We start from the raw sequence: 27,748 nt of genomic DNA, 5'->3' as shown, positions 1-27,748 counted from the left end.
CTTCATTTGCAGCTCATCCGCCATGGTGCCACCCACTCTCAACAGGGGCTCTCCCCATTGGCGCCACCCAGCCATATCAATGGCTACCTTGCCAGTTATCCGTTTCTGGGAGTCCCAGAGCCACAGTCATGATGGGCATATACTCCTTCACATACATGGAGAGTTTTCAGCTTATCCACAAACAGTGCGATCCCTATGTTGTCAGGGAACTACCATTATGCAGGTACTTGACGACACCCCATAACGGGATGGCTACCATGTTTGGTTTTGGGTGTATTACCTGATTAAACGGACAGGTTCAAAGATGTAAGGGCACAAAGGTGGAGCATACACCGCATTTTGCGACCCTCCCGGCGTCATCCACAGTTATGCAGAATTTTGAAAATTGGTGGCAGGTCAAACCCAACAATGGGGACCATGTGTTAATCTAATGAATAGTTGTAGTAAATGCCGGAAATGGAGACTCGAATCCCAATCATAAACCAGATCCAAGCATGGTCTGCACGCAGATGACCATCCGATGGATAAGCAAAGGGGGATAGGATAGTGGAAGTATAAGCTTGCGGCATGTAAAGGAAGTTACGCTCCAAAGGGTGGGGCTCAGTGGTAACCATGCACATACTCACGAAAGAGTTGTGAGGAGGACAAAAATCATTAGCAGGTCGCATGTGGCCAGCGGGCGGCTGTTTGCACACCCCTGTCCTAAGTGAACTTGGGATGCTAATGTTTGGCTCTGAGCACTATGGGACTTAACATCTATGGTCAGCAGTCCCCTAGAACTTAGAACTACTTAAACCTAACTAACCTAAGGACATCACACACATCCATGCCCGAGGCAGGATTCGAACCTGCGACCGTAGCAGTCGCGCGGTTCCGGACTGAGCGCCTAGAACCGCTAGACCACCGCGGCCGGCCGAACTTGGGATGGAATGTGTATGCCGTACCTCTCAGTTGGAGCATTCTGCTCCTAGTTTATTTCCCAGTTGTTTCTTACTAACAACTCCTGTAGGCTATCACTTCAATGATAGGGTAATTATGCAGGTGTAATTATTAAAACAGACTGCCGTGTTAAGCATTACGACAGTTGCAACCGAATCTAACTCATTGGATAACGCTAAATGTAGCTTCATCTCACAAACTTGACGGCTCACCGAGGAATAACTTGAAAAGGAAACGAATTTATACGAAATGAGATTGATGGAATAAGTTACACATTTCGTGACTTAAATCATTTCTTCCATAATTATTTCCGTTTCGAAATCCCCCCTACAATGTTAACAAACCCAGAACACACGTAGCTGAAGATCTCTTCTTGTCGTTTTAAATACTTTGTTAACTCGAGGTCGCATTGAGGAATGTCCACCATCCTACTCTGACGTCAAAATGGCTCTGAGCACTATGGGACTCAACTGCTGAGGTCATTAGTCCCCTAGAACTTAGAACTAGTTAAACCTAACTAACCTAAGGACATCACAAACATCCATATCCGAGGCAGGATTCGAACCTGCGACCGTAGTGGTCTTACGGTTCCAGACTGCAGCGCCTTTAACCGCACGGCTACTCTGTCGTCATCCCGGTACTGATGCGCTTCAGTCTTTAACTAGCGCCCTACAATTTCTTCCAAAACCTCAATAATGGAATAAGAGGGCGTGCTGATAAGTAATGCCTTCGAATTTTTGTGTGAAAACTCTTAAAGCTTTTTAAATGAAACAAACGCTATTAATATTCTGCCCAATTATTTTTAATCTATACGTCTTTACATCTCAACATAATCTTCCTGGCAACGAAGACACTTCACTCAGAGATACCGGCTTATTGCTACCATCATTGCAGAATGTTTGACTTTTTCATGGAGCCACACACGCACCTCTGCTTGCTGTCTAAGTAAAGTTCTCGAAGGTGTTTATTAAGTTCTGGAAACAGATGAAAACCAGATGGGGCCAAGTCGGGACTGTATGGAGGATGCTCGATGACAGGGAACCTAAGGCGTCGGATTGTTGCAGATGTCGCAGCGCTCATGTGGGGCCTGGCATGTTGACAAAAGCACGCAGTTTCTCTTGCACCGACGTAGTTACAGTACACACCACCATTTGACATGCTATAATTCTGAGGCTTCTTGCAGCAAATGGCTGCAAATATACAGATATGAAGAATAAAGTTGCAGAATGTTAATAACGTTTATTTTATTTAAGCCAGTTTTAAGAGTTTGCAGATAATAGTTCGGAGACGCTACTTTTCTTGCAAGCCCTTACTGTTTCAGGAAGAGTATCAAAAAGAGAGAATAATAAAGTTCACAAATAACAGGAAATGAAACATGTCAGTTTCTACGAAGTCTATACGGTTTAATATAACTTTAAAAAGCCTGGTATTAGGGTAGTAGCTCTGAGGCATCAGAGCAACGGTGATTAATTTTGATAATATGTTTGTTACTCAAGACAGATATTTGGGGCCCGTAGGGACTGGTCGAGCTATGTTTCTGGTGCGGAAATACTGCAAGAATTCCATGTTCCATGCACGGCTTTGGAGTTATATCAGCAGATTTCTGAAACTATGTCTTACAAGAGGGACCCGCTATAGATTTCTTACACAGTCGAAACTTCGCTTGGTGAAAGAAGGTAGAAAATGAGGGAAGACTTCTTTTGTGTCAGGTGCCAAGAACCAATATTGTCCGAGAAAATTACAGTCAAACTTTCAATGATATTGCATCAGTTTGCAGGCATGGTGTTACACTAAGAGATTTTGCAGCGTAGTGGATAAGATCACAGTTTCAAATTTTTGCGTTCCATGTTCAAATTCAATGTGTTGTTATTTTTGTCGCAAAAGTATGTGACATCAGTGACATCAGTATTTTTGTGACATCGAGAAATACAATGGAATCATTTACAAAAGAAATAAGCCTTCCAAATGTTATTGAAATAAGATTTTATCGTCACAAATCTTATATAACTTTGTGTTACTAATAGTAATTAAAAAGAGAAACGGATAAATTGTAGCATAACAAATTTTACTTTTATTTTTACTTTCACGCTTCAAGAGATCCAGAGTATTCCCCAGGGCGATATCGATGGTAAAAACGTTCGAAGCATAAAATATTGAAGCATTACCAGCAACGTGTGATGGCACATATACCACAACCACATTCTTTAATGTTCTTATCACTAGGAAGACCAACTTAGTTAACATTGTTAAATACTTAGCGACCGGCAAACCAAGCATATCAAAGCATTTTCTTGATGGTTGGAGCCTGCATCCAGGCAAGTATTTTATTAATTGCATGGCTTCTACTTGTGATTTCCGTTGGCTATGCGAAGAATCTAGGGCACTTCTGTAATGGACGAATGTAGTTCTTCACCTATCAGTTTAAGTATGCATCGTGTGGCTGACTGAACGGGATACACTTTGCCGGAGTTACTTTTAATGAACACGGCGACATTCCGATTTCATTGATAAACAGACCACCGTGTGCACAACCCAGAGTCAATAATGTGCAAAAATGGATCCGTTTCTGCGTAAGATCAAAGAGCTGAAATCAGGAATCATTGTGGACGTTTGAATTTGGAAAAATCTTGCTGTTCCCAATAATTTATCAAACGTTAGCTTTGAATTGGTGCTGATGTATGTGGTGACACGTCGCTGCCAAATTCTGTTTGCCTTTGAATGAAGCGCACCAAGTGTTTGAAACTGTGAATTCAAAACTTTCTCACAGTAATGAGTCTGCTGCTGCTATTGGCAATTTCCATAGTGCTCGTGTAGCAACCACATGTCCATTGTTTCTAGACTCTGTAAAACGATGTAACACCCACACATTGATTATTTTATGTTTATTTCAAGTCAGTCCTCTGCATGTAATCTGGGTCTTCCACCGCAACAGCTAATTTGCACTTGTGAAGTAACGCACTCGTACACTGCCCAGCGCGGAATAACACTTTCCGGAAAACTGTTACTAATTTTTTTGTTTGTCTCCATGATATCAGTGGCAGATTTTGTTCTCGAGTCCCTCAAAACGTAAATCAGTCAATGGAATGGCATCATAATGTGTACAAATCAGCGACAAAATTTTCAAAGATCATGAACAATATCTCTCATCTCTTTCTGGACGGAGTTTTGTGACTTTACGTAAAAATGGAACCAATTCGGTACATGAATAACTCATGGGATGGGAAAAGCTACTCCTCATTATACGAAGACCTGATTGTCGATGAAATCGGAATGTTGTTGTTGTTGTGGTCTTCAGTCCTGAGACTGGTTTGATGCAGCTCTCCATGCTACTCTATCCTGTGCAAGCTTCTTCATCTCCCAGTACCTACTGCAGCCTACATCCGTCTGAATCTGCTTAGTGTATTCATCTCTTGGTCTCCCTCTACTGTTTTTACCCTCCACACTGCCCTCCAATACTAAATTGGTGATCCCTTGATGCCTCAGAACATGTCCTACCAACCGATCCCCTCTTCTAGTCAAGTTGTGCCACAAGCTCCTCTTCTCCCCAATTCTATTCAATACCTCCTCATTAGTTATGTGATCTACCCATCTAATCTTCAGCATTCTTCTGTAGCACCACATTTCGAAAGCTTCTATTCTCTTCTTGTCTAAACTATTTATCGTCCACGTTTCACTTCCATACATGGCTACACTCCATACAAATACTTTCAGAAACGACTTCCTAACATTTAAATCTATACTCGATGTTAACAAATTTTTCTTCTTCAGAAACGCTTTCCTTCCCATTGCCAGTCTACATTTTATATCCTCTCTACTCCGACCATCATCAGTTATTTTGATCCCCAAATAGCAAAACTCCTTTACTACTTTAAGTGTCTCATTTCCTAATCTAATTCCCTCAGCATCACCCTACTTAATTCGATTACATTCCATTATCCTCGTTTTGCTTTTGTTGATGTTCATCTTATACCCTCTTTTCAAGACACTGTCCATTCCGTTCAACTGCTCTTCCAAGTCCTTTGCTGTCTCTGACAGAATTACAATGTCATCGGCGAACCTCAAAGTTTTTATTTCTTCTCCATGGATTTTAATACCTACTCCGAACTTTTCTTTTGTTTCCTTTATTGCTTGCTCAATATACAGATTGAATAACGTCGGGGATAGGCAACAACCCTGTCTCACTCCCTTCCAAACGACCGCTTCCCTTTCATACCCCTCGACTCTTATAACAGCAATCTGGTTTCTGTGCAAATTGTAAATAGCCTTTCGCTCCCTGTATTTTACCCCTGCCACCTTCAAAATTTGAAAGAGAGTATTCCAATCAACGTTGTCAAAAGCTTTCTCTAAGTCTACAAATGCTAGAAATGTAGGTTTGTCTTTCCTTAATCTTTCTTCTAAGATAAGTCGTAGGGTCAGTATTCCCTCACGTGTTCCAACATTTCTACGGAATCCAAATTGATCTTCCCCGAGGTTGGCTTCTATCAGTTTTTCCATTCGTCTGTAAAGAATTTGCGTTAGTATTTTGCAGCTGTGACTTATTACACTGATAGTTCGGTAATTTTCACATCTGACAACACCTGCTTTCTTTGGGATTGGAATTATTATATTCTTCTTGAAGTCTGAGGGTATTTCGCTTGTCTCATACATCTTGCTCACCAGATGGTAGAGTTTTGTCAGGACTGGCTCTCCCAAGGCTGTCAGTAGTTCTAATGGAATGTTGCCTACTCCCGGAGCCTTGTTTCGACTCAGGTCTTTCAGTGCTCTGTCAAACTCTTCACGGAGTATCGTATCTCCCATTTCATCTTCATCTACATCCTCTTCCACTTCCATAATATTGTCCTCAAGTACATCGGCTTTGTATAGACCCACTATATACTCCTTCCACCTTTCTGCTTTCCCTTCTTTGCTTAGAACTGGGTTTCCATCAAAGCTCTTGATATTCATGCAAGTGGTTCTCCTTTCTCCAAAGGTCTCTTTAATTTTCCTGTAGGCAGTATCTATCTTACCCCTAGTGAGATAAGCCTCTACATCCTTAAATTTGTCCTCTAGCCATCCCTGCTTAGCCATTTTGCACTTCCTGTCGATCTCATTTTTGAGACGTTTGTATTCCTTTTTGCCTGTTTCATTTACTGCATTTTTATATTTTCTCCTTTCATCAATTAAATTCAATATTTCTTCTGTTACCCAAGGGTTTCTACCAGCCCTCGTCTTTTTACCTATTTGATCCTCTGCTGCCTTCACTATTTCATCCCTCAAAGCTACCCATTCCTCTTCTACTGTATTTCTTTCGCCCATTCCTGTCAATTGTTCCCTTATGCTCTCCCTGAAACTCTGTAAAACCTCTGGTTCTTTCAGTTTACCCAGATTCCATCTCCTTAAATTCCCACCTTTTTGTAGTTTCTTCAGTTTTAATCTACAGTTCATAACCAATAGATTTTGGTCAGAGTCCACATCTGCCCCTGGAAATGTCTTACAATTTCAAACCTGGTTCCTAAATCTCTGTCTTACCATTATATAATCTATCTGATACCTTTTAGTATCGGAATATTGATGTGTTTATTAAAAGTAATTCCGCAGTAATGTGTGCAGTTCTGTTAAAAAAACACTTTTTGTATATGGTTGTATAAGATTTTTTAACATAAAATCTAATTTTAATAACATCTGAAGTGCTCATTCCTTTTGTAAATTATTCCATTGTATTTCTCGATGTCACAAAAATATTGAAGTCATTAACGGCACATACTTGCGTGACGACAAAAGAAAAAAAGTAACATAAGACTGGATTTGATCATTGAGCAAAATAATTCGAAACAATGATCTTGGAAACAACGCCACCGACACGCTTGGTTTAATGTAGAATGTTGTACCTGATGAAATAACAATTTTCATTGCCTGTTGAGTCAGGCTAGGTTGCAAGTGCCGTAATATTTAACACAGCAGCCTGTTTTAAAAATTACACCTCCGTAATTCTAATATCATTTTAATAATAGCTCAGAGGGATTGTTAATTTGAAACAACTGGGAAATATACTAGGAGCAAAATGCACTAACCGCGAGGTACTGCATAGACATTCTGTCCCACGGTCACAGGGGATAACCTCAACTTGTTGCTTTCATTTGTTTTAAGCTCCCTGAAATTTAGAAAGGTCTTCATTAGGCGCTTTTCGGTTTTATTTTCAAAGCATCACCAGCAGTTATGAGGCAACCATTACGATTACGCGACACTTTTCGTCCTTTTGAATGAGAGTTTTGCTTAAGACTGACATGTTCGACACATTACTGTCAGTACTTTTTGTTCCTCGTTTCATATTCTCATGACAACTACTTCTCCATTCATGTTATTAGAAGGTGGAATCGAACTTGCGTTGCAGTGATTCACTTGGTCAGTTTTCTTTTGTGCTTTTGAGTCCTATTTTTCGTTCATTACCAAAGATTTTTTTGCACGCTTCTGAAATTCAATTGCAAAACGCGAGTAACTCCAAAGAGTGTTATTTTGTCTTTTCGTTTGTGTTATTACATATTATGAGTGGCGCCAATGCAAGCATTCATAAGGAAAAATGTCTTCAAGTGTATAATATTAACCTGGATTTTATTTACTCATAATTTAATCAGTGTCTTTCGATGCTAAAAAAGCGATTCCCTTCCGAAGCGTTATTTTGTTGTTTGCACTTTGCTTAAGGCAGGAAAACAAAAATACCTACTACAGCTATTGAAGAGTAGATCCGAATACATTATTTTCCTGCTCTTAATTTATGATGTTCGAGATGCAGTCTGTGCATTTTGACATTATTCCTGACTGAGCCTTAGACCCAGTTCACACTTACAGAAATTTGAATAAAACTCATTTGCCTAAACTAGGTGTTTCTCCAAGTCAATACAGAGGCAGCCAGCGTCATAGCGTCTTCAAAGGGCGACGTTTCCCAGTTCCAGTGAGCTCAAGAAACACATCGGCTGAACGAACGTATTCTCCCTGCACTAGTCTAATGAGTGTGGAATACGTTTGGCAATAATAGTAGTAAAAGTAATATAATGACTTCCCGGACTGATTCAGGATTATCCTGGTAAATTCAGTCGATATTTTCTTGTGATTTAGATTCAATATTCTGGATTATTCTCACTTACGGGATGACACAGTGGTCCAAGTAACTCGTTCCAACAGGAAATTCAGCTTACTTCGCCATTTACGTTGCGAATTCTCCGTCTCCGCCATCATTTTCGCAACAAGAGAGTAGTGTTTGATGTAATATGTTAGCTTAGCGATGAAGTGGTTGCGTTTCAAGCTGAATAACTTCATTTTTGCCTATTCTGTGGGAGAACCACTAGCAGGCAGCTCGAAAATTAGTAAAAAAATCCTAAGGCACCTCTCCTGTAAGTTGTATCGCTACGTCGATTCTGTACCCTGCTGATCTAAAGCTGAAAAATCTCTGAATCGCACACTAGTTACGCCTACTGTTTCTACCGTTACAAATTGTTTTGACTTAAAGGTGGCACTGACTGATTTGTTATCTACATACCGTAATGTATCTACTCTTACTGCTACATTTGTATAGTTTCGTGGTAGTCCCGTAACGTGACTTCATTATGACTGTGAACTTGATGGAGCAATGACTGTTTCGATGCCAAAAGTGCGTATTATGCTGCTAATACACTGGTTTATTAAAAGAGATTTTTCTTAAAGTTAACATGATAAGATGTAATTCATTTACATTAGTACAGTCCATAGTAAATGGTGTTTTTTCGTAGTTTATTGATCACAGCACATAAAAATAAGAGAGAAAGTAAACAGAAGCAATATATTCTCCGACATTATCGAAATGAGTCTGACCAATGCTTGGATAGATTTTCGACTTCACGTATGTAGACAGTACGTTGGTAGCACTTCGTCTACTTACATGTCTGTGTTCACAGACAATAAAGTTGTGGAGTTCAGCTTAACGATGAGACGAGGTGTCTCGCGAATTCTGTCCCCGACTGTATTTAAAGCATACTGTTAATCATATCTGGTCTAAAGTTAGTTCACTGTATTAAACACAGTACTCAATCTTTGCTGATGCTGATGTGCGTCTTCATCTTATTGGACTGGCTTTATTTGGATTCCTGAAAGCGTCAAGTAACTGCAGAAGTACAAGAAGAGAAAGTAACACGCTCATAACTGTTCACGGTATATACTGTATAATCGGTCTGATGAATAGTGTCAGAAGCTCCATTAGGCTCTTCACAGGTGATGGTGTTGTATTGATGAGGAAAATACCAGAAAACTGTAATATAGGAAGACCCACAAAGGATCGACAGTTGGTGCACGAACAGGCAATTTACGATCTACAGATATAAACGTAACGTACCGCACATAAATTGGCGGAAAGGACGATTATTTTTCAATAACAATACTAGCAGTAACTCACTGGAAGTAGTAACAGCGTAAAAACGTCTATGAGAATCTCCCTAAAATGAAACAACCAAGTGAAAAACCAGATGCCACGCTGAAATTGTTTGGAAAGGTAACGAATCGTATTAGGGGCGATCAAAACTTTGCGTTTGATGGCACTGCTGCAGCGTATATGCAACGCAGTAAGATTCAGATTCGGGTATATAAGTACCGACGTTTAGGCAATGGATTAGTATGTCTTTCATACATACGTGCGGTAAACGCCGAAACGCGAACCGTGCCGATGTTATTACCAAATGCTTCCAAACAGAACCAACGTTCTGTTATCTTTTCCTTCACTGCCGAATGACAAACATGTGTAAACATTCACTGGAAATCGAAAGATGTGTATCGTGCGGCATGCCTGCCAAAAACCATTGTTGTGGAATGGTGCGGCAAGCTGTTGATGGCAACACATTCCTTGAGCGTCCTATAGTGCTGACCTCTCTTCATGCGATTTTCACGCCTTCTGTCCCTTAAAAAAGGCCTAGAATGGTCGACGATTCCTATCGGACGAGGATGTGGAGCAGGCAGTTACGGTCTTCTTCACGCAGCAGGACACGGTATTTTACTAATCGGGTATCTTCATCCTGGTGCGTCGGTGGGATGATTGCCTCAATGCTCACTGTGATTTTGCCTCATTGGCATGCCGATACTCGACTGTATGGTCTTCGAACGCAAACTTTTTGATGACTCCTTGTAATACACCTCTAAAACGTGTAGCTAACAAAACCCATGTTCTGCCGATTCTTGGATATTTATAGTCAGACTGGGACGTTACTACGCAGAATTGCTTGCGGAAATAGAGTTGATTCCAATGAAGAGAGGCGCGTTCTTCCCAGGTTGATTTGGAAAGCGCGACAGCGTCATGGAGATGTTAATAAACCGTCAGTGGAAGGCGCTACAAGAAAGGCGTTGTGAAACATGGAGAGGTTTACTTCTGAAATTCCGTGAGCATGTGCTCCAATAAGTCTCAGGAATCATACTGTTTCCTCTCACGCACATCTTGCAAAATGAACACGATGGTAAGACCAGAGAAATTCAGTCTCATAGAGATCAAGGACAGTTGCTCATCACAATATCTACTCACGAATGAACAGGGAACTAATAGTATCTTCCGTTACACGCCTTTCTGCGGAGTATAGATGTAGCTGTAGGTGGAAATCTTGACTTAAACGTGAAGACCTAACGCCGTCGAAAAAATTCTACCAACTTATCTTTATGTGATGTAAGAAGTCGCGTTCAGACAAATGGAGGTTCCAGTGTATGCAAAGTGATGTTGGTTGGCAGTGGGGTCACACGAAGTGACAACTAATGTTCCAGACAATATATTTAAAATACTAGTTCTGGATGATAGCTCTTTAGCATGTTATTGGATTTGAAAGCAGGCTGTTTTTATTCAGGCTTTCGAGGCCATGCCACTGAAATCATCAGCAATGTGCTGCGAATGAGTCACGTCTGTTAGCTTATGAGGCAGTCTTTATTGTTGATACCGTAACGTTGTCAAACAGCGGGCATTTCAGCAGTTCTGTGAAAGTTGGTTCCAGACCCGTTTCCCGAGTACGTTAAATACTGGCGCATGAATTTCTTGCATAATATTTAGGACCGGCTAGCACACATAATTTTTGTTTCAGATTACATGGACATGGGGGAATGCTGGCGAGAAGAACTAGACACAAGGCTGCTGGAGGAAGAGGTGTTCAGGCTGTACGAACAAGTAGAACCACTATACATCATGCTCCACGCTGTTGTTCGCCACCATCTCGCCAACTACTATGGCGACGACATTGTCGACCGCAAAGAGCCAATACCAGCACATCTCCTAGGTAAGTGGCCATACTTAGTAACTTCTGCAAAGCATCTATAATTCGAATGCTGTTGCCTCTGAAACCAGCCTGTAGCGATCATAACGTTCAACGTACGATACTTCGCCATGTGTTTTGCATCGTCGTACAAATTGGTTGACCTCTGAAACTAATTCTCGTTCACTGTGAAGGCACAGAACAATATTTAGGCCTATTAGTCTCATAGTCTCATCTCTTTTTTTTAAAGCTCTAATTTCTACTTTTTCCATGGCAATCCTGTAAACTAACCTCAAAGTGCAACGCGTAATTGCACCAATGGAAAACTAGCTTTTTACTCTCCTGACATTTTCCTTAGTTGCATCGACTGTATGAAGATGTTCTCCAGAGGCCAGAAAACTCATAAGATACTACCTAAATACTTTGTCCTGAACATGCAGCACCGTATATATTCAGAGTAAACCCAAACGCCAAGGACAAACTTTTAGAGATTTCTCAGGGTAATATCACGGTAATTTGATACACTATGCGATCAAAAGTATCCGGAACCCTAAATTCATACGTTTTTCATATTAGGTGCATTGTGCTGCCACCTACTGCCAGGTACTCCACATCAGAGACCTCAGTACTCATTAGACATCGTGAGAGAGCAGAATAGGGCGCTCCGCGGAACTCACGGACTTTGAACGTGGTTAGGTGATTGGGTGTCACTTGTGTCATACGTCTGTACGCGAGATTTCCCCACTCCTAAGTATCCCTAGGCCCACTGTTTCCGATGGGACAGTGAAGTGGAATCGTGAAGGGACACGTACAGCACAAAAGCATACAGGCCGACCTCGTCTGTTGACCGACGGAGACCACCGACAGTTGAAGAGGGTCGTAGTGGATAATAGGCAGACATCTATCCAGACCATCACACAGGAATTCCAAACTGCATCAGGATCCACTGCAAGTACTATGACAGTTAGGCGGAAGGTGAGAAAACTTGGATTTCATGGTTGAGCGGCTGCACGTAAGCCACACATCACGCCGGTAAATGCCAAACGACGCCTCGCTTGGTGTAAGGAGCTTAAACATTGGACGATTGAGCAGTGGAAAAACGTTGTGAGGAGTGACAAATCACGGTACACAATGTGGCGATCCGATGGCAGGGTGTGGGTATGACGAATGCCCGGTGAACGTCATTTGCCAACAGTAAACTTCGCAGGCGGTGGTGTTATGGTGTGATTGTGTTTTTCGTGGAAGGGGGTTGCACCCCTTGTTGTTTTGCGTGGCACTACCCCAGCACAGGCTTACATTGATGTTTTAAGCAAGTTCTTGCTTCCCACTATTGAAGAGCGATTCGGGGATGGCGATTGCATCTGTCAACACGATCGAGCACCTGTTCATAATGCACGGCCTGTGGCGGAGTGGTTACACGGATTGGATTGTTTGAGGGAAGAGACCCCAACAGCAAGGTCATCGGTCTCATCGGATTAGGGAAGGACGGCGAAGGAAGTCGGCCGTGCCCTTTCAAAGGAAGCATCCCGGCATTTGCCTGGAGCGATTTAGGGAAATCACGGAAAACCTAAATCAGGATGGCCGGACGCGGGACTGTACCGTCGTCCTCCCGAATGCGAGTCCAGTGTGCTAACCACTGCGCCACCTCGCTCGGTGTGGTTACACGACAATAGCATCCCCGTAATGTACTGGCCTGCATAGAGTCCTGACCTGAATCCTATACAACACCTTTGGGGAGTTTTGGAACGCCGACGTCGTGCCAGGTCTCACCGACCGACGTCCATACCTCTTCTCAGTGCAGCACTCCCTGAAGAATGGGCTGCCATTCCCCAAGAAATTTTCCAGCACGTGACTGAACGTATGCCTGCGAGAGTGGAAGCTGTCATCAAGGCTAAGGGTGGGCCAACGCCATACTGAATTCAAGCATTACCGATGGAGGACGCCACGAACTGGTCAGTAATTTTCATCCAGGTGTCAGAATACTTTTGATCACATAGTTTATAAGGGCTCCGTGGTTCCCGGTACCACGACACAGAGTAGCAATCTGATTAGAATTTGCTCAGTTTATTACCACAATTATCTTTGTTTCTGTAACGATACTTGTACAACAGTGAAATAGGATGTAATATGCTATCACGAAAACATAAACCTCTGCAAAAAGTCAATAATTTGAAACTATTGTACTTCTAAAAAATAAACTTAATATTTGCCTTGGTAATTGGATCTAAATTTTCTAATGATATGAGAATAGAATATTGATTTGCGAGGTAGGTGTGCCTTCACTATGAATTTTTAAGTCTTTTTTTGTGGCTGAATACACATTTTCACGAATACACGGAGCATCGAAAAAAGTAGAAATACAATTTCTTTATTCGAAAACGATTTGCAAATGGCTTATGCGCATTATTCAATATCTCCTTTATTAAGATACTAAATGAATACTGAGCGTTGCTCTAGTACGTATTTATTCCAATCTTCTATTAGCCAATCTCGTCCTATTGTAACTGCGACCAGGACGGTCGCGGGGTAGCAATGGCGGAAAGCGCGTTAGGGCCCACGGAGAGGCCCGCGAACAACAACACAACGGGAGAGGACGGACACGACCAACGAAGGACAGAACGAATAGAACAAGATCGAACAACGGAGTCACAAGGAAGCAAACGCGTCCACTCGTACACAGAACAAGGAAGTCTAGCGCAAAGCGAGGTGTAAACCGACGTACGCGATATTAGACTGGCTGGCTGATGTTTTTTTTTCCTTTATTGAGTTTCGATTCCCCCTAAAGGGGGCGGGCTGGCAGCAGCTTATTACGCCGCTCTTCAGCCTACAGAATTTGTTTTAAAAAGATGAACATAATAAAAAAAAAATAACAGTTGGCGATAAAATCGGTGACTTAAAGGTAAAATGGCAGAAAATTCTGGAGCTTAAAACATAAAACACAGCTTGATGATGCTAATAAAATACACAGGAAGCAGAAAAATAAAAGACAGACAATTAAAAAACACGGCGACAGTCTGGGTTCTGTTCGCAAGAGATACAAAATGCACACCCAGCGACAGCATGATGTCTGTTCGCAACACTGTGGAAAGACGCACAACACTGAACACTGACTGAAACACGGCACTAAAAAGTTGGCACAAATATGACATACCACACCCGAGAGCAGGTGGGGGGAAACTGGTCAGATGACGGGAAAAAAAGGGGGGAAGGAGACTAAAAGTGAAGGGGGAGGGGGGAAAGGAGCCAATGGAAAATGAGGTTCCATAAGAGGGGTGGGGGGTGCTGAGCAGACGTGCCAAGGAGTGGGGAAGGCAGAGGAGGGGAGTACAAAAGGACTGAGGGGGGAGGGAGAAAGGAGATAGGGAGAGGGTAGGCGGGGAGAAAACACAGGATGGAAGGGGGGCTGGCTGATGTTTTTTTTTTCCTTTATTGAAATTCAATTTCCCCCAAAGGGGGCGGGCTGGCAGCAGCTTAGGATGCCGCTCTTCAGCCTACAGACTTTGTTAGAATGATGAAGAGAATAAATAATAACATGCGATAAAATCGGAGACTTAAAGAGTAACATGGCGAAAAGAAATCGTGGAACTTAAAACAAAGAACAGAGGGATGATGACGCTAAGAAAATACATACAAAGCAGACAGGTAAAACAATAGACAGACAATTAAAAAGACATGGCGACAGTCTGGTTTCCGTTCGCAAAAGACATAAAATTCACACCCAGCGACAGCATGGTTTCTGTTCGCAACACGAGAAAGACGAACAACACTGAACAGTCACTGGAACACTGCACTAAAAAGTTGGCAAATGTGACATACCACAGCCGAGAACAGGTGGGGGGAAACTGATGATGGGAACATAAAAAAAAGGGGGGGGAGCCGGGAAAGGAGCTGATGGAGGATGAGGACCTATAAGAGGGGTGGGGGGCGCTGGGCAGACGCGACAGGGAGTGGGGTAGGTAGAGGAGGGGAATACAAAAGGACTCGGGGGGGGGGGAGAAGGGAGGTAGGGAGAGGTTTAGTGGGGAGAAAACAGGATGGAAGGGGGGAAGAGGGAGCCCAGGGAGAGGACAGAGGAAAGGAGGGGGAGTGAGGATCAGAGTTGATAGGAGGGATAAATGGAGGGAGAGAGGGCATCATCCGGGAGGGGGAGTTGATGGAAGCCACCTTGGGAAAGGAGATGTAGGCTGTAGAGATGGAGGGTAGGGGGGACACAACGGTGAAGACGTGGTAGGGGGCGGGGATGGGCTGGCTGATGGAGAGGCAGGCGCTTAAGTACGCTATCAGGGGCGCTGCTGCTGGCCGCTGGGACCACGTGTTCCACTGTGGCGCCCTCACACTAAAAGCGGGCCAGGAGGCGCGCGCCGCCACAGCTTACGGCGCGATGGTGCAGAGACCTCTATGGATCTTTGACATCCATGACGTCTGACGCGGATTCAAATTCCGCGGCGCGCGGTACCAGATCCCTCCCCCCTGAAACTCGCGCGTAGGGGCGAAAATGCCCCGGACGGTGCCCAGGTTGGCGGCAGTGGAAAGAAGAACTGGGCGTATCAACCGCAATTGGCGGGGAGGAAGGGACGCCCGAGGTATCCATGACAGCCGATACAGAGTCCACGGCGGGGGAGGGAGCTGCCGATCCACCCGGTGGTGGAGAGGACCGGCGACAGGCCCGTGGGGAGACGGCAACTGGGGCCTGGGGCGGTGACTCGAGGACCACGTCCGTACCTGAAGGAGGTAGGGAAAGAGGTGGCGGAGCGAGTCCCGTGGCAGCACGAGGGCTGAGCTGATTATGATGGCGGCGCTCCAACCCTTTCGACGTCTGCACCGGCGTCACACGCCGCCCGTGGGCCACGACGACCGTGGCGGGCGTCCAATCCGCCTTGCGCCCGTACTAGCGGGCCCACACGGCCGTGCCAGGGCATACCGCTGCGAGGACCGGGAGTGGGGGCGGGAGGAGGACGGTATCAGCAAATGGAGCAGGGTCCGCGGCTGGCGCCCATGAAGGATCTCTATCTGACTGCGTCCGTCAATTGGCGTAGTGCGATAGGCGGCTCAAAAACAGGGTGAGGGCCGACGTGGTTGAAGATGTGTCAACCGCCTTAGTCAACTGGTGTTTAAAAGTGCGGACAAGCCTCTCCGCCCCGCCATTGGACGTAGGGTGGAAAGGGGGGCTACGGATATGTTTGATACCATTGGCCTGACAGAAGTCGTGGAAGGAGGATGCTGTGAATTGGGGACCAATATCGGAGACCAACGTGTGGGGCAGGCTCTCAGTGGCGAGAACCTGGGTCAGGGCTGTGAGTTAGCCTCCGTGGTGGTGGATGCCATTCGGACGACATATGAGTACTTGGAGTAGGCATCAACGATGAGTAACCACGTGGACCCCAAAAATAGGCCCGCAAAATCGATATCGATGAGATCCCAGGGCCGGCGAGGCACAGGCCAGGGTACAAACGACTGAGGGGGGCTTGCCTGGTGACGCGCACAGACAGTACACCCACGGACCAGGCGCTCAATATCGCCATCGATGCCGGGCCAATACACATGCCAGCGAGCGAAAACTTTCATACAGGACATACCCCAGTGCCTGCGGTGTAACAAACTGAGCACCTGAAGCTGCAATTCCGGAGGGATGACCACCAGGTGGGCTTCCGACTCCGTGGCCAACAGAAGGACATCATCGACCATGGAGAGCCCGTAGGACAGGTGGCACCAGGGGCTGAAATTGGACTGCATCTGACGAGTAACATGAGACGGCCACCCGTGGACCACTTAGTTGAGAACCTGCTGCAAGACAGGGTCGCGGCGGGTAGCCGCAGCAACGTCAGCAGCCATAAGAGGAAGACTGTCCAGCGCATCCTGGCGGACGGAATCAATGTGAAAGCAGAGGACCTCCTGTTGGTCAAAGGCGGGATCGGGGCCTGCCGGGAGACGTGACAAAGCGTCCACATTAGCATGGTGGGCAGTGGGCTTATACCGGATGGTGTAAGCGTAATTATGTAAAGACAATGCCCAGCGCTGAAGACGTTGAGCCGTCCGCTCGGGAAGGTGAGAGTGAGTTCCGAAAAGTGTAACCAAGGGTTTATGGTCCGTCAGGAGGGTGAACTTCGCCCCAAAGAGATAGGTGTGAAATATTTGGACGGCGAACACGAGCGCCAGGGCCTCCTTTTCAACCTGGGAGTAGTTCTGTTGTGCTGGGGTCAACGTGTTAGAGGCATACGTGATGGGCTGTTCGGAGCCATCGGCATCCCGGTTCTCGAGGACGGCCCCAATGCCGTATGCCGACGCATCAGCTGTCACAACCAAGGGGCGGTACGGACAGAAGGGAGTAAGGCAAGGGGCGGACTTCAGCAACGTCTTTAAATAGAGAAAAGCCTGGTCGCAGGCAGGAGTCCAAACAAAAGGCAGCCCTTTGTGACGCAAGTGATTGAAGGGTTGAGCAACGGAGGCAGCCTGGGGCAAGAACTTTAAGTAATAAGTAACCATGCCCAAAAACACCTGCAGTTCAGATAAGTCCTTGGGACGAGGAAGGGCCTCAATGGCCGCGACATTACGGCCCAAAGGGCGAATGCCATCTTTGCTAAGACAGTGGCCTATGTATTCCACTTCCGGTTGAAAAAAACAACACTTGTCCAGCCGACAGCGTAGACCAGCAGACTGCAGAGCGTGAAATAAGGCGCTGAGGTTTTGCAAATGTTCCTGGCGGGAACGCCCGGTGACCAAGATGTCATCCAGATAATTCACACATGCAGGGGTAGGTTGTGTAAGCTGCTCCAGGAATCGCTGGAAAATGGCCGGCGCCGAAGAGATACCAAAGGGAAGGCGCTTGTACTTGTTGTTGTTGTGGTTGTTGTTGTGGTCTCGTTTGATTCAGCTCTCCATGCTACTCTATCCTGTGCAAGCTTCTTCATCTCCCAGTACTTACTGCAACCTACATCCTTCTGAATCTGCTTAGTGTATTCATCTCTTGGTCTCCCTCTACGATTTTTACCCTCCACGCTGCCTACAATGCTAAATTTGTGATCCCTTGAGGCCTCAGAACATGTCCTACCAACCGGTCCCTTCTTCTTGTCAAGTTGTACCACTAACTCCTCTTCTGCCCAATTCTATTCAATACCTCCTCATTAGTTATGTGATCTACCCATATAACTTTCAGCATTCTTCTGTAGCACCACATTTCGAAAGCTTCTATTCTCTTCTTGTCCAAACTATTTATCGTCCATGTTTCACTTCCATACATGGCTACACTCCATACAAATACTTTCAGGAACGACTTCCTGACACTTAAATCTATACTCGATGTTAACAAATTTCTCTTCTTCAGAAGCGCTTTTCGCCTTTCCGAAAGGCGTTTTGATAAACATGATGTTCTGAAATTCGGCATCCAAGGGCAACTGGTGGTATGACTCAGCCAGATCGATCTTGGAAAAATACTCTCCCCCGGCAAGCTTGGCAAGAAGGTCTTCCTGTCGGGGAATGGGGTAAGTGTCAACGAGGGACTGAGCATTGACTGTAGCGCCGAAGTCCCCACACAGCAGAAGGGACCCATTGGGTTTCCGTATGACCACCAGTGGTGTCGCCCATGCACTGTAAGTTACAGGTTCCAGCATGCCAGCGGCCTGGAGCCGATCAACTTCCTGCTTGACCGCAGGCCGTAAGGCCACCGGAAGGGGCCGGGCCCGGAGAAAGCGAGGCTGTGGACCTGGCCATAGGGTGATGTGCGCCTGAAAGCCGGAAGCACATCCGAGATCCGGTGCAAACAACGACGCAAAGCGGAGCACAGATCGTCCAAGTCCTGAAAAGGAACAGCCGTGAAAACGACCATAACTTCGTCGGAAATTGAAAAGCCAAACATGTTGAAACGCATCCAGGCCAAAAATATTCGAAGCCGACGGATGGTAGACGACAAAGAGGGTAAGGAGCCGTGGAACACGCTTGTACGTCGCCTGGATGACGAACTGCCCACGAAGGGGAATGGAACCGTCTCCGTAGGCGACCAAACGGCGGGAGGGAGGCGACAACACAGGAGAGCCCAACCGTGTATATGTCGCCACATTAATCAGGGAGACGGTGGCCCCAGTGTCGACCTGAAAACTGACATCCTCTGTGAAAATGCGGAGCGTGAGGAAAAGCTTCTGCGCTGATGGGTCATCCTGTGTGACGACCGATTGCCGAGCATGGACGGTATCTTGAGGCCCAGGAGGGGCAGGACTGGATCGAGTGGTGCGACTACGACAAACCGATTGGATATGGCACTCCTTGTTACACAGCGTGCCCGTTTTTAGCGGTGGGGACAATCAGCCCGCGAATGGGCAGTAAAGCACTGTGGGCAAGATGGAAGTGGGCCGCGCGACCGGCGACGAGGGGCGACCGAAGGCGCTGACGCCATAGCGATGTCGGAACACGAGGAGTCCCGACGGCCCTGGCCCCTGTCGGCCGGGCCACGTCGACGTCGCGAGGGCGGAACCCGCCGTGGCGCAGCGATCGCTGCCACCTGCGGTCGCGCCATAAGACGCTCATTAGCCGTTTGAGCAATTTCAAAGGAGTGGGCAATGCGTAGAATCTCTTCCGAGCAGGGGTTGTCGAGTTTCAACGCCACAGTACGGACCTCAGGGTCGGGAGCCAGCTGAACCACCACATCCCGGATCAGGGAGTCGGCATACGAAGCCTTACACTGCTGATTGGTGCACGTAAAATCACATTGACGGCTGAGACCTTGTAAGTCCGTGACCCAGGAACGATACGATTGACCAGGGTGGTTATGGTACTAGTGGAACTCCAGGCGAGAGGTGACTACATGGTAGCGTTGGGAATAATAGTTTGTCAGCAAAAGGCAGATCTCCTGGAAAGAGAGAGCCACAGGATCGGACAACAGTGCCAACTTGCGGAGAAGAAAGAACGTGTCCGGAGAGGCCCAAGACAAAAACAACAAACACTGAAAGGAGTCGTCCGTGAGCCGGCCGAAGTGGCCGTGCGGTTAAAGGCGCTGCAGTCTGGAACCGCAAGACCGCTACGGTCGCAGGTTCGAATCCTGCCTCGGGCATGGATGTTTGTGATGTCCTTAGGTTAGTTAGGTTTAACTAGTTCTAAGTTCTAGGGGACTAATGACCTCAGCAGTTGAGTCCCATAGTGCTCAGAGCCATTTGAGTCGTCCGTGACTTGAAAAGCCGTGAAATGTGTTTCAGCCGTTGTAAGTAGGTTTCCCAGTCCTCTTTAGCGTCATTAAAGGGTGGAAACGACGGCGGACGCGGGAAAGCATCGGACACCCGAGGACTCTGAAGGTGGTGCGGTAACGCGTCCCGCGCATCGACTTTGTCCGTTAGCAACTGCAGCGACTTTTGTAAGATGTCTAACTGGAGCTGCTGCTGCTGCATGAGCTGCTGCTGTTGCTCCAGCAGACAGACCAACTTCGCCTCCATACCAAAAATGACCACCGTTTACCTCGTCGCCAAAATTTTGTAACTGCGACCAGGAAGGTCGCGGGGTAGCAATGACGGAAAGCGCGGCGGGACCCGCGGAGAGGCCCGCGAACAACAACACCATGGGAGAGGACGGATACGACCAACGAAGGACAGAACGAATACAACAAGATCGAACAACGGAGTCACAAGGAAACAAACACGTCTACTCGTACACAGAACAAGGAAGTAAGCTGTCTAGCGCGAAGCGAGGTGTAAACCGCCGTACGCGAGATTAGACTGGATGGCTGATGGAGAGGCAGGCGCGTAAGTACGCTATCGGGGGCGCCGCTGCTGGCCGCTGGGACCACGTGTTCCACTGTGCCGCCCTCACACTAAAAGCGGGCCAGGAGGCGCGATGGTGCAGAGACCTCTATGGGTCTTCGACGTCCATGACGTCTGGCGCGGATTCAAATTCCGCGGTGCGCGGTACCAGACCTCCTCCCCTTCTCTCTCTTTCCATCACCTCCATCAATCCCTCTCTGTCTATTTTCTCCACCCCCACTCTCTGTCCACCTCCTTCACCCCACCGCCTCTGTTCATCTTCTCCTGGCCCTAACTCCTTCCATCTCCTCCTCACCCATTTCTCTGTCAATCTAATCCTTCCCTCTATGTCCATCTGCTTCGTTCCCATCTGTCCTTCCCTTCCTCCCCCCTCTCTTTGTCCATTTCCTTTTCCCCCCTCTCCCTGTTCAACTCCTCCTCTTTCCTTTCTCTGCCCACCTCGTCCTCTACCCTCTCTCTGTCCATCCTGTGCTCTTCCCTTTCTCTGTCCGTCTCCTCCTCCCCTTCTGTCTTTTCATCTCCTCCTCCCCCTGTGCTTATCTATCCCTCCCCGAGTTTTTGTCAACCTCCCCCTCTTTCCTTTCTCTGTCCATCTCTTCCTCTCCCCTCTCTCTGTCCATTTCCTCTACCCTTCTCTCTTTTCATTTCCTCCTCCCACCTATTTGTGTCCAACTCGTTCTTATCCCTCGCTGTCTGTCCATCTCCTGCTCCCGTCGTCTCTTTCTGTGTTTTCACACTCACCCGAATAGAAGGCTGGTGGTTCTTAACCCAACAATATATATTTCCAGAGTGTAACTACTACGTTTACTAAATTTGGTTGAAATCGTTACAGGGGTTAATGGATGAACTTGTGAAGCACATGTGAAACATGTTTCACATGCATTTAAAATATTTCACAAGTATATGTACACCTATTTCACCTGTATTTCTAACGAATTTCGCCCTGCAGTTTCTCTCTCGTGGGGAGATCAATAACTATGACGTCGTATCACCTGAACCGTGAGCCGTACAATGATATAATTTTGTAGGTACATCCAATGGAATGTGTGGCTGCTGTCTGCAAAATGTATTGTGAATAGAGTTAGAGGTAAAGAAATAATAAATTAAAACGTTTTTCTCGCAACTCAGTATTTGACGACATATCTCCTGAACTACATGTCGTTCTATGATATATTTTTCTACGTACATACTGCGGTAGACTTGTATACTGCCTGCGAAAAGTGTTGTGCATAGAGTAGTAGTAACGAAGTAATAAATTTAATAATCTTGCATGACGCTGTAGATTTTTACACATCTCACTGTTCATGACGTCGTATATTCTTAACTCTGTGTCGTACAATCATATAATTTTTCTATTACATCCAGTATTGCATGATTATGTCGTCCGAAAAATGTGTCGCTAGTATACGAAGTTAGTGGTAAAGAAGTATTAAATTGAAACGTCGTACTTCATGTCGGAGTTTTACTGCATGAAAAACGAAAATGTACTAACCGATAAGCTTTTTCTTCTTTCATTATTATGTGGAGGTCGTCAGAGAGAAGAAGTTCCATAAACGTTTGAAATTCTATCTAAGGTTTGTTATAAGTCTCTAAGAGCTCTCATTCTCAAATACTGAATGACGAAAGTATGGGTATTAGCGTGTCTTGGGCTACACTGCTTTTCACCCTCACCCTCACAGCTTAGATAGGCAAGTGGTTCTTGTCCCAACAGCGATGATTTTCAGATAGTATGCGATATTGTACCAAATTTGGTAGAAATCTGTCCATTGTTTTGTGGTGGATGTGGAACATACATACATACCTACATACAATACATATGGATTTCGTGTTTTTCAGTGACTTTCGTATCTAATATGAGACAATACTCCATCGGCACGCAGTTTAATTTGAAGCCGCGTGTGGGGGATGGTGTCAGAAGTCTTCTGGATATTTAAAAATATGGAATGAATTTGACTTCCCCTGCCGATAGCTCTAATTACTCCTCGAGAACAAACAGGTAGTTGTGTTTCAAAAGAACGGTATTTTTTAATTCCGTGTGGGCTATTTGTTAATAAATATTTTTGAGCAAATATTTTAGTACACTGCCACCTGCACAAAATAATTCAGTTGACCCTGCGGTGGCAACTATAAACGTGGAAATTGTAGCTGGCGTCTGTGGCTGCTAGCTAGTTGGGGAGAAAGGGGGAAGCGTAAAGGTGTGTTAGGTTTCAATGTATGTCGAAACACTGCTTTACCTTGGTAACTAAGGCACTGTGTCGTAGCCGCAACCGGATCTTTACTCTATCCGAGACTTATCGCTTCTCATGAGCGACTGCCTTAACCGCTTCGACCATCCGGACACTGTCCCTCACCGACTTAAATTACCAATTTATCGAAAGCAGCGTCACACTTTCATTAACCCCTTTCATAAACCGCTATTCGCAAATTATTGATTCCCCGTAGAAGGCCAGGCGATATTAAGGCATTCGCGCTGAAACAAACGTCTAGGGGCCGTCTCGCTCTTATATATACAGGGTGGTCCATTGATCGTGACCGGGCCAAATATTTCACGAAATAAGCATTAAACGAAAAAACTACAAAGAACGATACTTGTCTAGCTTGAAGGGGGAAACCAGATGGCGCTATGGTTGGCCCGCAAGATGGCACTGCCATAGGTCAAACAAATATCAACTGCGTTTTTTTAAAAAGGAAACTCCATTTTTATTACATATTCGTATAGTACGTAAAGCAATATGAATGTTTTATTATGATGATGATGTTTGGTTTGTGGGGCGCCCAAATGCGCGATTATCAGCGCCCGTACAAATTCCCAACCTTTGCTCAGCCCAATCTCGCCACTTTCATGAATGATGATGAAATGATTAGGACAACACAAACACCCAGTCATCTTGAGGCATGTGAAAATCCCTGACCCCGCCGGGAGTCGAACCTGGGACTCCGTGCTCGGGAAGCGAGAACGCGACCGCGAGACCACGAGCTGCGGACATAAATGTTTTAGCTGGACCACTTTTCTCGTTTTGTGATGGATGGCGCTGAAATAGTCACAAACATACGGCTCACAATTTTAGACGAGTAGCTGGTAACAGGTAGGTTTTTTAAATTAAAATACAGAACGTAGATATGTTTGAACATTTTATTTCGGTTGTTCCAGTGTGATAAATATACCTTTGTGAACTTATCATTTCTGAGAACGCATGCTGTTACAGCGTGATTGCCTGTAAATACTACATTAATGCAATAAATGCTCAAAATGATGCTGTCAACATCAATGCATTTGGCAAAACTGTAACGACATTCCTCTCAACAGCGAGTAGTTCGCCTTCCGTAATGTTCGCATATGCATTGACAATGCGCTGACGCATGTTGTCAGGCGTTGTCGGTGGATCACGATAGCAAATATCAAATGGTTCAAATGGCTCTGAGCACTACGCGACTTAACTTCTGAGGTCATCAGTCGCCTAGAACTTAGAACTAATTAAACCTAACTAACCTAAGGACATCACACACATCCAAGCCCGAGGCAGGATTCGAACCTGCGACCGTAGCGGTCACGCGGTTCCAGACTGAAGCGCCTTTAACCGCACGGCCACACCGGCCGGCCAGCAAATATCATTTAACGTTCTCCACAGAAATAAATCCGTGGACGTCAGATGCGGTGAACGTGCGGGCCATGGTATGGTGCTTCGACGAGCAATACACCTGTCATGAAATATGCCATTGAATACCGCTTCAACTGCAAACGAGCTATGTGCCGGACATCCATCATGATGGAAGTACATCGCCATTCTGTCATGCAGTGAAACATCTTGTAGCAACATCGGTAGAACATTACGTAGGAAATCAGCATACATTGCACCATTTAAATTGCCATCGATAAAATGGTGGCCAGTTATCCTTCCTCCCATAATGCCGCACCATACATTAACCCGACAAGGACGCTTATGTTCTACTTGTCGCAGCCATCGTAGATTTTCCGTTTCCCAATAGTGCATATTATGCTGGTTTACGTTACCGCTGTTGGTGAATGACGCTTCGTCGCTAAATAGAACGCGTGCAAAACATCTGTCATCGTCCCGTAATTTCTCTAGTGCCCAGTGGTAGAACTGTACACGACATTCAAAGTCGTCGCCATGCAATTCCTGGTGCATAGAAATATGGCACGGGTGCAGTCGATGTTGATGTAGCATTCTCAACACCGACGTTTTTGAGATTCCCGATTCTCGAGCAATTTGTCTGCTACTGATGTGCGGATTAGCCGCGACAGCAGCTAAAACGCCTACTTGAGCATCATCATTTGTTGCAGGTCGTGGTTGACGTTTCACATGTGGCTGAACACTTCCTGTTTCCTTAAATAACTTAACTATCCGGCGAACGGTCCGGACACTTGGATGATGTCGTCCAGGGTACCGAGCAGCATACATAGCACACGCCCGTTAGGCATTTTGATCACAGTAGCCATACATCAACACGATATCGACCTTTTCCACAATTGGTAAACGGTCCATTTTAACACGGGTAATGTATCACGAAGCAAATACCGTCCGCACTGGCGGAATATTACGTGATACCGCGTACTTATACGTTTGTGACTATTACAGCGGCATCTATCACACAGCAAAAAAAGTGGTCCAACTAAAACATTCATATTTCTTGAGGTACTACACGAATATGTAATAAAAGATGGTGGTTCCTATTAAAAAAAAACGCAGTTAATATCCGTTTGACCTATGGCAGCGCTATCTAGCGGGCCAATCATAGCGCCATCTGGTTTCCCCCTTCAAGCTAGACAAGTTTCGTTCTTTGTAGTTTTTTCGTTTGATGCTTATTTCGTGAGATATTTGGCCCGCTCACTATGGATGGACCACCCTGTATATGCAGGGTCGACCACCTAAAACTTCCACCTCAAATATTGGGGAAATGGGAAGTACTATTTACGTGCGGTTTTCATAGAGTGGATTGGAAGTCAAGGGCTCGTACTGATAGCAAATCAACAAACTGTAAAAACACTTAGAAAGTATTCTTTGTGCGAAGATACACTTTTTAAGTGGAACAAAGTTTATAGTACTTAACACACTAAAACTAAGATTAAATAGAATGTCAGCGATTTCGTTGAAGGAATATAGTGCGAGTCGCTTACGCAAGACGACACTTGTTTGTGCCAGTCAACCTGCGTAGTTCCTAGGTACGATATGTTATGTTTGTTTACAGTGTGCTTATGTGTCCCTTGAGTGCATTGCGACTTGCTAGATGGTTAGTCCGAGCAGTAGATCGTGAGTGGACGATTGGATTTACCAACGTAGAAGAAGCCGACACTGTCATGGTGTATGGAGAGTGTAGGAACAACGCAGTTCTTTCTTATACGGTGTATACGGGAAGATATCCCAACAGACGTCAATCATCTTGGCAGACATTTATCAACCTCTTCAACCAGTTACGTGAAAATGGTAGTGTAACACATGGACAATGTAACAGAAGGAAGCAAGTGATGACATAAGAGGTGGAAATTAATGTTCTTCCTGCGGTTGCAGTTGATTCGCACTTTAGCTCTCGCGCAATCGCACGAGGAAGCTGCATGAAGCAGTTCATATATCCTACTCATTCTCCATCGATATAGGTTCCATCCCTACCACATCTCTCTCCATCCAGAGCTGCAAGGGAACGATTATATGAATTTTGTTAACATCTGCACATGGGCATTAAGGCACTGTACTCCAGACGTATCTCGTATCTGATTTAGTAATGCCGCCACATTTACCAATCTTGGCATTGTTCCTACTCTGTCCATACACCATGAGCATTTTGGCTTTTTCTACATTGGTAACTCCCATAGCCGGCCGCGGTGGTCTAGCGGTTTTTGACGCGCAGTCCGGAACCGCGCGACTGCTACGGTCGCAGGTTCGAATCCTGCCTCGGGCATGGATGTGTGTGATGTCCTTAGGTTAGTTAGGTTTAAGTAGTTCTAAGTTCTAGGGGACTGATGACCACAGATGTTAAGTCCCATAGTGCTCAGAGCCATTCGAACCATTTTGTAAATCCCATCGTCTACTGCTTTTACTGTCACACACTAACTGACTGGCGAGTCGCAGTGCACTCAAGGAGCACATAAGCACACTGTAAGCAAACGTAGCAACATCGTATCTACAAACTGTGCGGGTTGAATGGCACAAACAAGCGTCGGTATGGAAACATTTCCCAATACGATATCTCGAAAACGACTTGCACTATAATCCTGCAAAAAAACACGACTGACATTCTACTTAACCCTACTTTTAGTCTGTTAAGGACAATAGGCTTTGTTACACTTAAAAATGGTATGTTTGCACTTAAATGAACTTTATGAGTGTTATTACATTCTGATTATTGGTTAACAATACGAGCCCCTGACTACGAATTCATTCTGTGAAAACCGCACATCAATATCACTTTCCATTTCTGCAATATTTGCCGTGCAAGAAATAGGTGATTCACCCTGTATATACACGATGGGGCAAATAAAAGTGGTCTGGAGAATAGAGTTACGGGGTAAAAAGAAAAACAGCAAGAGAGAGGAAATACAGTAATAACCTGACTATAACAGATGCTAAAAGTGACCACCATGCATCTCTTGGTACTTTGGGCCCTGGTCAGCAAGTTGCTGAAGCCGAATCGCAGTTGGGCTGCTGGAATTGCTGCAGTCTCACACATAATGTTCTGCTGCATTTGAAGTCTACCACAGTTGTTGCGGTACACCTTAGACTTCAAGGCTCTTCACAGAAAGCAATCGCTCTCTAACAACTCTGCACTGCTTTAGACTGCTCCCTGCTCCACTCAGACTGACACAGCCCGCACTACGCTCTGAGCGTG

At 45.5% G+C, this 27,748-nt stretch overlaps 1 protein-coding gene across 1 annotated transcript in view; it reads left to right on the top strand.

Moving 5' to 3' along the window:
* The window catches only part of LOC126249637 (angiotensin-converting enzyme-like), a 274,120-nt gene that overhangs the window by 165,932 nt on the left and 80,440 nt on the right, over positions 1-27,748 (top strand). Inside the window, exon 5 of the mRNA XM_049951314.1 lies at positions 10,998-11,189. Coding sequence (XP_049807271.1) covers positions 10,998-11,189 — 192 coding nt within the window. The remainder of the gene's footprint in view (positions 1-10,997; positions 11,190-27,748) is intronic.

The sequence above is a fragment of the Schistocerca nitens genome, chromosome 3 (assembly GCF_023898315.1).
Source record: "Schistocerca nitens isolate TAMUIC-IGC-003100 chromosome 3, iqSchNite1.1, whole genome shotgun sequence".
Lineage (NCBI taxonomy): Eukaryota > Metazoa > Arthropoda > Insecta > Orthoptera > Acrididae > Schistocerca > Schistocerca nitens.
Note: the sequence above shows the minus strand (reverse complement) of the source record. Positions and strands in the feature narration are given on the sequence as shown.